At 38.4% G+C, this 12,501-nt stretch overlaps 1 protein-coding gene across 1 annotated transcript; it reads right to left on the bottom strand.

Annotated features, from left to right (window-relative positions):
- Nucleotides 1–245: 245 nt before the first annotated feature.
- On the bottom strand, nucleotides 246–5,720 carry LOC140170896 (methyltransferase-like protein 27). The gene is made up of 5 exons (XM_072194098.1): nucleotides 5,600–5,720; nucleotides 4,900–5,022; nucleotides 3,998–4,133; nucleotides 2,647–2,739; nucleotides 246–433 (listed from the first exon to the last, which is right to left on the bottom strand). Exons 1-5 carry the CDS (start codon nucleotides 5,705–5,707, stop codon nucleotides 246–248), a joined length of 648 nt encoding a protein of 215 aa, XP_072050199.1. The 5' UTR covers nucleotides 5,708–5,720.
- Between the last annotated feature and the right edge of the window lie 6,781 nt (nucleotides 5,721–12,501).

Raw genomic sequence — 12,501 nt, 5'->3', positions numbered from 1 at the left:
GGCTATACAGCATGCACGAATAGTGGGTTTTTGGTTAGATCCTTACCATAATCCGAGGTTTACGTTTGTAGGATAAATGGTATGATATTATAAATGTATAAGCAGGCAAAAATAGCGTCTACATGTATATTAACCTATCCGACATTTATACCGGTTTATACGTTTTGATACGTTTTTTCAAGAGTTATTCTTAATGAATGTATCTTTACAGTCTCCGATTGTTTCTCAGTTCTCTCTGTCCACGATCACACTACTTTATACACGTACTGATGCCCTGGTTCTTTGAACATCCAATCTGCAATAAGCTGGTATGCCTCTTGTACCCACAATCCTTTGCGAACCAGTTCCTCTAAGTCGGCTTCAAATTTTCCATCTTTGAATGCATGAACAGTATCCCTGGATTCCGAATCCACGTCCAATAGGATTAGGCCACCTGTAAACGATAAATAATGTGATCAACGCACAGGGATGTAGAAAGTGATATCTTCTTCAGGAGCAATGTTCTTTTTCTCCCTATCCTTTTTCTCCCACATGACCTTATTTCCTCAATTTCGATAGTCATTTTTAGCATGGAACTAGAAACCGTCCTTTATATGCCTCACCCCCCAGGGCAGTGTAACCTCAAGACGGCTTCACTGGGCTAGCCAGCTCTATCTACCGGTTAGAAATTGACCAGAAATGCCATGTGCATCTTTTTTTACCGTTAAAACATAAACCGTTATTTATAAACCATATATTAAAAATAGTTAGTTACAATCAAACAAAATTGATTAAAATTAAGTGTTGATTAAAAATTACTTTTAATACTGCTTTGGTTAAAGAGGAAAAAATACAACAATATTTATTTTAAACAATGTTGGTTAAGTCGGGCAGTATTTTAAGCAACGTTGGTTAAACAATTCGCCATTCGGAAACGAAAGTGAGGCTAAAACGTGTTCAAACATGGCCGCCTCTTCCGTTGCGATATGACTCGCGGTATTGGGCTATTCCAAAAACATAAATGCACAACCCTATAGAGGAGTAACTTTTCAATAAAAGATATGTCTGGATTTCCAAGTTTGCTTTCTGAAATCGACTGTAATTCCAGTTGGCAATGTTACTTGAAAAAGCTTGGAAATGCAATTGAATGAAAAAAAGTTTGGGTTTCCAACAATGACTGGACAAAAAGTCTGGAAATCCAAACTCCTCTATAGGAGGTGTGCTTTTATTTTCTGGAATAGCCCATTACGACGATCCTCCTTTCACATCTCATTATCATTTTAAATGAAACCTACCCTTCTAAATAAAGATTAACATTTAACAACATAAATTTATGTTGTTAAATGTTAATCCATTTAATTAAATTGTCATATTTTTATCTCGCTGCAGCTCACTGAAAGTACACAGCTGGGTTACTGATATCCGTAAACCAGCTCTGTACTTTCATTGAGCTGCAGCGAGATAAAAATATGACAATTTAATTAAATGGATTACCGTTTTAAATGAAAACCTACCATTCTAAAATAAATCTTAATATTTTATTTTCCGATTAACATCTGTTACAGAGATTTTAAATTTAAGAAATTATTGGCACGTGGGTTCATTTAATGCAACTTTGTAGCGTTTGTCTGCGGTTTTGTAATGTGAGTAGCATTTTTATTAAAACATAAAACCGTTTAATGTCACAATAGCTGGGTAGCCAAGTTTAAAATTTGAGGGGCAACCAAACCAAAATATCAATATTTAATAATTTGTCATAAGATTTGTATTACATCGCGAATTGAAAAAAAATCAAAATTATTTGATATCAGAAAGACATTCTTCGTATTCAGAATGCAAATCGATATGTCTGATGCCCTCTCATGTCCCACAAAAAATACTGTTCCAAAGTTGTTCTCAGAGCCCTACGCACAGTGTCATCGCCCCGATATCTTCATGGCAGATATCGCCATGGTAGGGTGAATCCACCGCCACGCATGGCCATTTTGTTCCGACCTGTTTAATAGTTTTGAGTCGCATAATGGGCCGAAGGACATCTGACTAAGGCTACTGACAATAGCCCGGTGACCATGGGTGACTGACCTCGCTAGTGTGTTAGTGACCATGGTACGCCATATGTCATCTGCTTTTAGACTATCTCCACGATTGGCCTATACACTGCGCTATATAGTCGGCACATATAAAATCAGAATTATTGTCAGTTTTTGAGTTCAATACGCAAGCTTCTTTCTCAAGACGCTAGCTAACGACTATCATATCTATTCAAAACATATATTCAAGTGCAAGGAACCACATCTGGCTTCTTTAGACGAAATCATTTACGAGAGATATTCATCATTTTCTACCCCGGTATCCAAAGATTTTCGTCCCATATCAAACTCGTGCATAGCACATTCACGTGTATCGATCCCGGGTATTGATTTTTGTATCTCTGGTGCACCAAGTAATTATTAGCCAGGCGATGTCAGTGTGCTACGTACATTATGTTTTTGCTGGACCATGAAATGGGACCAGCCTATATTATATGTTACTATACTAGCTTACTAGTTTAAAGTACTTTCGTTATCTGTTTACACCTCCACTGTATCTATAAATGAAAATCTAGGAAACAATATCTGCAATAATTTTTTATACTGCGCATCATATATAATATCAAAGTCGACTCACCAGGTTTGACAATGCGTATCAGTTGTGGCATGCATTCTAGATTTACATGGCCACTCCCAAGAGCTCCGCATACAATTAAGCCGTCATAGCTGTCTGAAATTTTATAATAAGTAATTGACACATTATGATCCTATATGTACAAGAAAGTGGACCATTATGCGTACATCAGTGGCGTACATCCAGGGCCGGATTTACCATTGGGCCAGATGGGCCTAGGTCCAGGGCCCCAAATTGGGGCACACAAAATTGCCCTGTGCATGTTGTGGATCAAAATTGGTAAAATTTAAAAAAAATATATAGCAAAATTCACCTTCAATTTGGGCTCAATTTGTCTAAAATTTTTCGCACGTTTAGCGCGCAAATCTCCTTTAGAGGTAGACGAGCATATTTTGTAACAGTTCTGATTTTGCCAGGAGATTTGCGCGCTAAGCGTGCGAAAAATTAAAAAATCGATCTTATAGTAGGCACCCAATATCTGTAAATCAAAACTTGACCACTTGAGTGCACATGTCTTCCTCAAGGTGAATTTGGGGCCTCCAAATTTTGACCTGGCCCAGGGCCCCCAAAGAGGTAAATCCAACCCTGCGTACAACATAACACGTGCAATGAATTATCGAATACCCGTAATGTCATCTGATGTCAGTGGTGTAGCAAAAGGAGGGGGAGGGGTAACAGGTTTTAGGCCGGAAGAATTGTTTGGGTGCGTCAAGAATCGTCACCTGAGATTCCTGGGGCAACATTCTTCGTGTACCGAAAGAGAAGCCTACTAGAAAATATCGAGGGCTTAGAGCAAGAACTAGCTATGTCCACAATTACGTGTTACTCTTTTCGGCAACAAATGGATGGTTAATTCTGCATCTGCCCTCCATAATAAATACACGTGACTTTGGGGTATATGCAGGAGCACTTTAACAGTTAGAATTGTTAGTTAGACGCAAGTGACCATGTACATACCCCCAAATTCACTTACATTATATTATAGAGGGCCGAATGAACCGTCTTTTTGCTGCCGAAATGAGTAACATGTAATTGTGGACATAGCTAGTTCTTGCTCTAAACCCTCGATATATGCTCTCAAGATGCCTGTCCCGGGGGCATATCCACGATGTGCACACTAGGTCGCCTACTGTAGGCTAAATTGGAATTTCCTCCAAGAACGTAGGAGACCAATACATTCACCTGCCTTATCTGGGCAGCTGCAGTATTCGTAACAGCTGATCCGCAAACGCGGTCTGTCAGTAGTGTAGCTAGGGGGAAGGGTGCCCGCCCGACAACAGATGAAAGGATAATCCCCCCATTCTGATGATGACGATACCCGAAAAGAATTCGTTATAAAAACATAGTAGCTTACCATCTTTTATATCCAGTTTATTGGTTCCAATGTGACCACATATCAAACGTCTGTAGATTCCCCTTCCTTTGCTAAATTTCAAACTTTCCGTAGAGAAATCAACTCCATCTATAGTTTTAAAACCTAGGTTTCTCAACTATGCAAGTATAAAATGAGAACAAAAATGTATTTTGATATGTCAGTGTTCATGACTGTGGAAAGATAATCCACCAAAAACACACTGAAAAAGCAAACGTTGCAATTGGAAAGGAAGCGGAAAGGAAGTTTCTAAAAGCACCCACCTCTATTCTATTTGGAAATTTGGTCCCATAAAGCATAATGTGTTATAGCCAAATATCCGAAGGCAGTAAATCTCAAGAGTTAAACAACCCAATAAGTGTCGTCAACAAACTGCCCTCCTCATTCCTATACAAATGTTGATATACATGAGACCTCAACATTTGTATAGTAATGAGGAGGCAGTTTGTTGGCGACACTTATTGGCTGGCGTGGCAATAAAAATTGTCTAATTCGTTTTGGAAATGTTCCATTGAGGAAGTATGTTTTTCAAATGTAATCGGTCAGGGTTAATCATTTTGAAACTCCTCCTGTATTATGGATTTACTGGTGTGAGTATTTCAAATTGAAGCTACCTAATTGTCTGTTCTATTCGAAACTCTTACTCCGTCTAGACGTTTAGGGGTCTTTTAGAGCTAAATTTATTTTCAAAATCGATGGTCTTTTGGAGCTCTAAATTGGATAAATTTAGGGGGTCTTTCGGAGCTGCGAAATTTTTTCGGGCAACATACCCGTATGGTCATTTGTGTTATGTTCCCCCTCCAAGATTCAGTCATGGGATCACGTGGGTGCATGTACGCGCAGTGGTTTTGCGTTGTAAGATTTTATTCAATTTTCGATCATACCTCGTGTGCCACAAGACCCGTTCCGCAGGCCATATCCATAATTTCTGCATCTTTGTTAGTCAGCAATTTTGCCATAGTTTCTGCTGCCCTTCGAGGTGCATGATAACCCTCTTTGGTCATATCCTGCATAAAGTGGAAATTTCGAGGACACTGGGATGACAATGTCAACTCAAGTCACTAGTGTGATAAAAACTGCTAATTTTGTAATGGCGTGCAAACATTGCCCCCCCCCCCTATAAAACGAATAAAAGCATCCGTCCCTCAACACGCGATATTCAAAATTCCCGGGTGCCGAAATTGTCGAGTGCATTGCACTTAGACAATTTTTTTAGAGCCGACTGTTTTTATTCGTTCTTATGGTCAATATGAGTTTGTTTTAAATGAAACCAAGTGATTCGGGCTTGATAATTTTTTTCTAACATATAAGGCATAATGTTATGATTGCCGGAGACTCCCTTTAACTGCAAATTTGTCAAAATAGCCTCTTACAAACAATAAAATACAAAGGAAACTGTATTACGTGCATTAGTTTAGGTAACTATAGGAATTTCGTGTTATCTTGTCTACGTCTATGAATCATAAAATGAGAACCGAATGTCCGATTTCTAAGCAAATTGAAGCTGAAAGTTTAAGCATATTGCACAACTTCTGTTTCCTTAAATTTGAGATATTAATGGTAGATAACAAAATATAATCTTACTTTCACATAAGTGGGAGCCCATTCATCATAGAACTGCTTTATTCCTTCCGCCGTATGTGGGAAGTTTCTCTCATAACAAGCGCGAATTTGCTTTGTTTGAGCCAACATGACGACACCTAAACTATGCCAGATACACTTCTCTCACGCAATGGTTGAATGTGATATTGTCAGCATACAGGGTGTCCCATAAAAAAATACCGAGTGAATAAAATTGAACGTAAGTCGAGAACTAGACATCAAAATGAAATAATTTAAAACGTAGCGCATAGCCTATTTTATTGTGTATCACATACAAAAATTAAGTTTGATTCGGTTGAATGGTTGCGAAGAAATTAACAATTACATAATGCGCGTATCAATGCAGTTCATTCCAAGTTTGATCAACAGGCGCTTTTTTCAAACTCGCTCACCGCTTCCTAAGGTTTGTGTATCTTTAAATTAGTCCACATTATCTATTTTATAATACAACGGTGTTATGTTATTCATGTTTTCACTGAAAATGTATAACAGTTTGTCCGAGAAAACTTTGATTTCTGCAATTGGAAGCTTTTATTATTATATTATTATTCAAGGTTTATTAAAATGCATATCGCAGCCAAACAGCTGAATTACATACATTGCACAATATAAAAAACAATTAAATAGCATATATAATACAATATGACAAGCAAAAATACAATAGCCCATAACAAATGAAAACAGTCTCACTCACTCACTCACTCACTCACTCACTCACTCACTCACTCATTCACTTCCTCAACCACTTCCCCACACACATCCCAACTCACTCATTCACTCACTCTCTCTCACCCCTCTCTAACACTTAAATACAGAAAAATAACCAACTTCAAAATACATGCGCTATTAAGCAAAAAATACAAAACTGAGCCTTAGCAGTGCCACCAAGAGATGCAAAAAAGAAGCAACTTCAATCAAACCTTTGCAGCTTCCTGATTCCACAGCTTAACCATATAAGGGATTGGACTGTTGGCGTACCTCTGGGTTCGCACCCTGGGAGTGGAGAGGAGGTTGGCGTTGCGCAATGCTCTTCCATTCTCTCCACGCAAACCTGGCAACCAGCTGCGGAATTCAGGAGTCTCCAAAAGTGAGTTTGCTTTCTAACTTTAATTCTTTAGGTTGTGCAAATATGTTATATTTTAACTTTCCAAAGAACATTTGAGCCAAGAATGACAATGAACAAGTGCTTACAGCTTTACATGTGATTTTTGATACCATGCAACATTATTGTTGAAATTTTAAAAGATTCAAACTTTGCATTACAATTTCTTGGAAATTTTCAAAAAACATTAATGTGTGTGAGAATTTTTTTAAGCCAGCTGGAATTCTTTATGCAACATTTATATCAACATTAACGAAAAAGATATTTACAAGTACCGAGCATCATCTTACATACAAGCTTTCATTTTCAATGTCGTGTAGGTTTTCAAATTTGAACAAAACCTAATCAAATGTTTTGCAAGAAACAGATTATTTAAAAAAGAACGAAAAGGATTTCACGGTACAAAATATTAAACCCATTGACATTTAACCACTATTGCGCATCAAACTTGGAATGAAGTGAATTGACGCATACGTTATGTAATCGCTCATTTCTTCGCAATCAATCGACTGATTCCAGTAAAATTAGCGTATAAGATGCAAAATAAGATCGGCTACACGCTGATTTTTAGATTTTTGGATTCTGATGTCTATTTCTCGACTTACGTTCAAATTCATTCGCCCGGTAATTTTTTCTGGGACACCCTGTATTTAATGAATATTGAGTATGTAACATGACTCCTCATTGCTTCTGTCAATGATATCCTTGAGAGGACCTATTTTTTCATGCAAAATCGAGATCTTTTTAATTTCATGCCCATTTTTAAGTGATCAACGTCTTCAATTCTGAACCAGGACTCGCCAACCCCATAAGAAAACTAATTCCCAATGGACACCAAACTGCCTGAAGTTGGTCTATAGGTTTTGGCGTAGTGATATGGTATAATACGACATTGAACCACACATAATGACCTATTAGCAGTGTCATTTGCATGTATTGTAATCACCACTTCAGCCTACTGATTGCGAATTGATAGCAAAGATATTACAATATACCAATGTTCACGGTGCACGGTGGCCTAGCGGAACGGGCACTGACTCATAATTGGAAGGTTGCGGGTTCGAGCCCCGGCGACGCCATCGTGTTGTGCCCATGAGTAAGGCACTTTATCTCGATTACTCCTCTCCACCCAGGTGTTTAAATGGGTACCGGCATTCTTACATGCTGGGAAGGTAACAGACTCGCTGTGGAGGAGGTGTAGCGATCCCCCTATAGCAACATTACATGGAGGATTCTGGTCCACTCGCCAATGAAAGAGAGATGGGCACTCCGATCACTGTTTATACTGGATCGTCTCCTTTACCAAAGCAACACCACTGCGCGTACATGCACCCACGTGATCCTATGACCATGACTGAATCTACAATGATTATACGGGTATGTTCCACGAACAAAAGCCTTTTCTGGATTTCGCAGCTCCGAAAGGCACCCTAAATTTATCCAATTTAGAGCTCCAAGGGACCCTTGATTTTGACTATTTCAGCTCTAAAAGACCCTAAATATTGCTCATTGCTTACATTTCTGGGGTTATTCGGTTGATTTTCAACCAAAAAGCCATAAAAGACCCTTGAGTTTGACTGTTCGCAGCTCCAAAAGATCCCTTTTACTTTTCGTATCTCCAAAAGACCATCTTTACGCTCACCCATCAAACCCCCACCACCCCCTGCCGGACAGAATTACCCTCAGTCAAATTATACCCACGCTTTCGTTACCAAGCCAGCAAAAGACCCGTGGATACCGGTTGGTGATCTTGCGCCTGGCACCCGAATGGTCTACGGATGGAACTTTCGAGTCCAGGTGATGCCAAGTAACTTTTTTGGTCATCTTCTGTCCTTTTTCGTTTCTTCTTTGTTTTCCGAAAGCCAAAAACCATTAATAAGACGCAACTGATCATTTTCTATAAACTTCTGTTTTAATGAATTAATTAAATGGGGTCTCATGTATGTATGGAAGCTACACCTAACACTGCTGAGTGGGGAATCTTTTAGATTAATAATAAGCTTTTTCCAAACAGCCAAAATTTCCAAAAGGGGTAGAAGTGGGTGCTTTTTGAAACTTGCCACTTCATTTCAGATTGTAATGTTTGCTTTTTGGTGGATTATCTTTCCACAGTCATGAATACTGACATATCAAAATACATTTTTATAATAATCATGCCTGTTCTCATTTTATACTTGCATAGTTGAGAAGCCTAGGTTTTAAAACTATAGATGGGGTTGATTTTTCTACGGAAAGTTTGAAATTAAGCAAAGGAAGGGGAATCTACAGACGTTTGATATGTGGTCACATTGGAACCAATAAACTGGATATAAAAGATGGTAAGCTACTATGTTTTATAACGAATTCTTTTCGGGTATCGTCATCATCAGAATGGGGGAGCTTTCATCTTTTGTCAGCGGGCCGGCTGGCACCCTTCCCCTGGCGACACTACTGTCGGACCGCGTTGGAGGATCATCTCGTACGAATACCGCAGCTGCCCAGTAGCAGGTGAATGTATTAGACTCCAACGTTCTTGGAGGAAATATTCCAGTCCAGTTTACGGTATTCGACCTAGTGTGGACATCGTGGATATGCCCCGGGATAGGCCTCTTGAGAGCATATATTTTCTAGTAGGCTTCTGCTTCGGTACACGAACAATGTGCCCCAGGAATCTCAGGTGACGATTCTTTACGCACCCAAACAATGCTTCCGTCATAAAAAAAAAACCTGTTACCCCCCCCTCCTTTAGCTACACCACTGACATCAGATGACATTACGGAGATTCGATAATTCATTGCACGTGTTTTGATGTACACAGGGTCGGGTTTACTTCTTTGGGACCCCTGGGCCAGGTCAAAATTTGGAGGCCCCAAATTCACCGTAAGGAAAGCATGTGAACTCAAATGGCCAGGTTTTGATTTACAAATTGGGTGCCTACTATAAGATCGACAGTGGTGGCAGAAGCATTAAAATTTAGAGGTAGACGAACATATTTTGTTCTGATTTTGCTAGGAGAATTGCGCGCGAAGCGTTAAAAAAATTTCAATTTTGGACAAATTTAGCCCAAAATGAACGTGAATTTTGCTAGAGACATGCACATGGCAATTTTAGGGCACCCAAATGTATGCCACTGATGTACGCATATTTCTTGTACTCAATAGAATCATAATGTGTTAATTACTTATTATAAAATTTCAGACAGCTATGACGGCTTAATTGTATGCGGAGCTATTGCGAGCGGCCATTTAAATCTTGAAATATTGCCACAACTGATACGCATTGTCAAACCTGGTGAGTCGACTGTGATGCGAAGTATAAAAATCATTCCAGATATTGTTTTCTAGATTTTCATTTATAAATACAGCGGAGGTGTAAACAGATAACGAAAGTAATACCTTCTGTGTGATCCTGCAGGAATAGAAACTTTGCCATGACGATCTACTTTCAAACCTCCTATCCAAACGTCGTAAAATGGCCACCCTCTGCCACCTGCACAAGATTTTCCACAAGTTATTATCTTCTCCAAACCCATTTAAACAACACCCGCGCGCTGGCCTTTGCAGACTCAGCAGCTGCGCCCTTGTCACTCCGTTTTCCCTTTTTTCCCTATCTCAAAAATATTTATTTCCATATGCGCCTACCCTATAGAATTTTCTTGTCAAATGTCCATTTCCCTGACTCCTTCAAATCTGCTATTACTGACCATGTCTTCCCATCTCCTCCTCCACCTCATCTGCTTTGTCTGTATTAAATTTTTCTCATCCATTTGGTTTCTCCATTTTTGTCTTTCCCTTTAATTTGGTGTATTCTGGTCACCCTTTAATTTAGTGCTAGTCACTATTGGGTTTTTGCCTGGTCTCTGACAGAATTGTTATAAACAAATAACATACACTAATAGTAATACATGTAATATAGGCTGGTCCCGTTTTATGATCCAGTAAAAAATTAATGTACGTATGGCTCTGGGAAGAACTTTGGAACAGTATTTTGTGGACACGAGAGGGCATCAGAATTATCGAATTGCATTCTGAATACAAAGAATGTCCTTCTAATATCAAATAATTTTGAAATTCGCGATTTAATACAAATTTGATGGCAAATTATTAAAAATTGATATATTTGACATTTAACAGTCCTTGAAGTAAAATTTATAAATCTTACTTAAAGTGTATGTAGCTAGGAGGAAAAGTCGACGATCATTTGAATATTTTGATCTTTTGTATTGAATATCTAGATTTTTTCCCCAAAACACCTACAAAATTTAGGTCTTTTGGGGTTAAATGTGTATCTTCAATACTTTCAATAATTTCGTAAATTTACAATCTCTCTAAAATGAGCTAAAATGCTAATTAGAAAATCATAAAGGGTAGGTTTCATTTAAAATGTAAATCCCTTTAATTAAATTGTTATATATTTAGCTTGCTGCAACTCAATGAAAGTACACAGCTGGTTTATTGATATATATCATGTTATGAAATCGGATTGAAAATGATAATAAAAAATATTTGAAAAAAATTAAACACAATTTATATTGCGCATTTTTTAATACATGTCATTTCTGGTCAATTTCTAACCAACCGGTAGATAGAGCTGGTTAGCCCAGTAAAGCCGTCTTGGGGTCAGTCCCCCCTACCTTTACACTTGTGGGAGGGGGCGTATTAAAGGACGGTTTCTAGTTCCATGCTATTAGTCCATATGAGGTGACAGTGATACAGCTGGGAGCATCGTTCTTAAAAAATCAAATTGAGGAAATAAGGTCATGTGGGAGAAAAAGGATCTAGGAAAAAAAAGAATATTGCTCCTGAGGAAGATTCACTTTCTACAGACGAATCCAATTTCACGCATTCCTACACCTCAATGGCAGCCATAGCTGGGTCCCCGTCGGGTATATCCCACCTAAAATATGAAATGATGCGTCCTTGGCGGGGATTTTAAACTGCACTTCATCACCCGTGTTACACGTAGACAATAGAATGATGATTTAATTTACCCAATTGGGCAGTCACAATACCAGTCATGGCCGACTAAATTCTGTCCATCACTTGGCTTGTTGGATTCATCTATGTACATCCCTGTGCGGTGATCACATTATTTATCATTTACAAGCGGCCTAATTCTATTGGACGTGGATTCGGAATCCAGGGATATTGTTGACGCATTCAAAGATGGAAAATTTGAAGCCGACTTGCAGGAACTGGTTCGCAATAGATTGTGGGTAAAAGAGGCATACCAGTATATTGCAGATTGGATGTTCAAAGAACCGGGGCATCAGTATGTGTATAAAGTAGTGTGATCGTGGACAGAGAGAACTGAGAAACAATGGGGGACTGTAAAGATACATTGTTTAAGAATAACTCTTGAAAAACGTATAATAACGTATAAACCGGTATATATATAATATAGACGTTACTTGTGTATGCTTATACATTTAACATTAGGCCGAGTAAACAAAAATACATGTTTCTCGTCCGCACCCTCCTCCTTTTTTGAAGATTTTTCAAATTTCTTTTTATTTTGTAAACTTTTAGTTATAACTTGTTCAAAAAGATGTTTCAGAATTTGAAACTTATTTTACAGCTTAATAAATGCATAATACATCATTTAAGAAGAGTTTTGTGATCATTAGAGGGGCCTACCTCTCAATACAATAAAATAAAAAGGGCCTCCTCCTTTTTCTCAGATATTAATCTGGATGTCGAATACCTAAGATATGGTGCCAAATACAGGTATTTAGTGTCGTTTTCCAATAAAAAATAGAAAATCAAAAAAGCCCCTCATCCTCCTAATTTTCAAAAACCCGGAC

This window comes from Amphiura filiformis, chromosome 15 (genome assembly GCF_039555335.1).
Source record: "Amphiura filiformis chromosome 15, Afil_fr2py, whole genome shotgun sequence".
In the NCBI taxonomy this organism is placed as follows: Eukaryota; Metazoa; Echinodermata; class Ophiuroidea; order Amphilepidida; family Amphiuridae; genus Amphiura; species Amphiura filiformis.
Note: the sequence above shows the minus strand (reverse complement) of the source record. Positions and strands in the feature narration are given on the sequence as shown.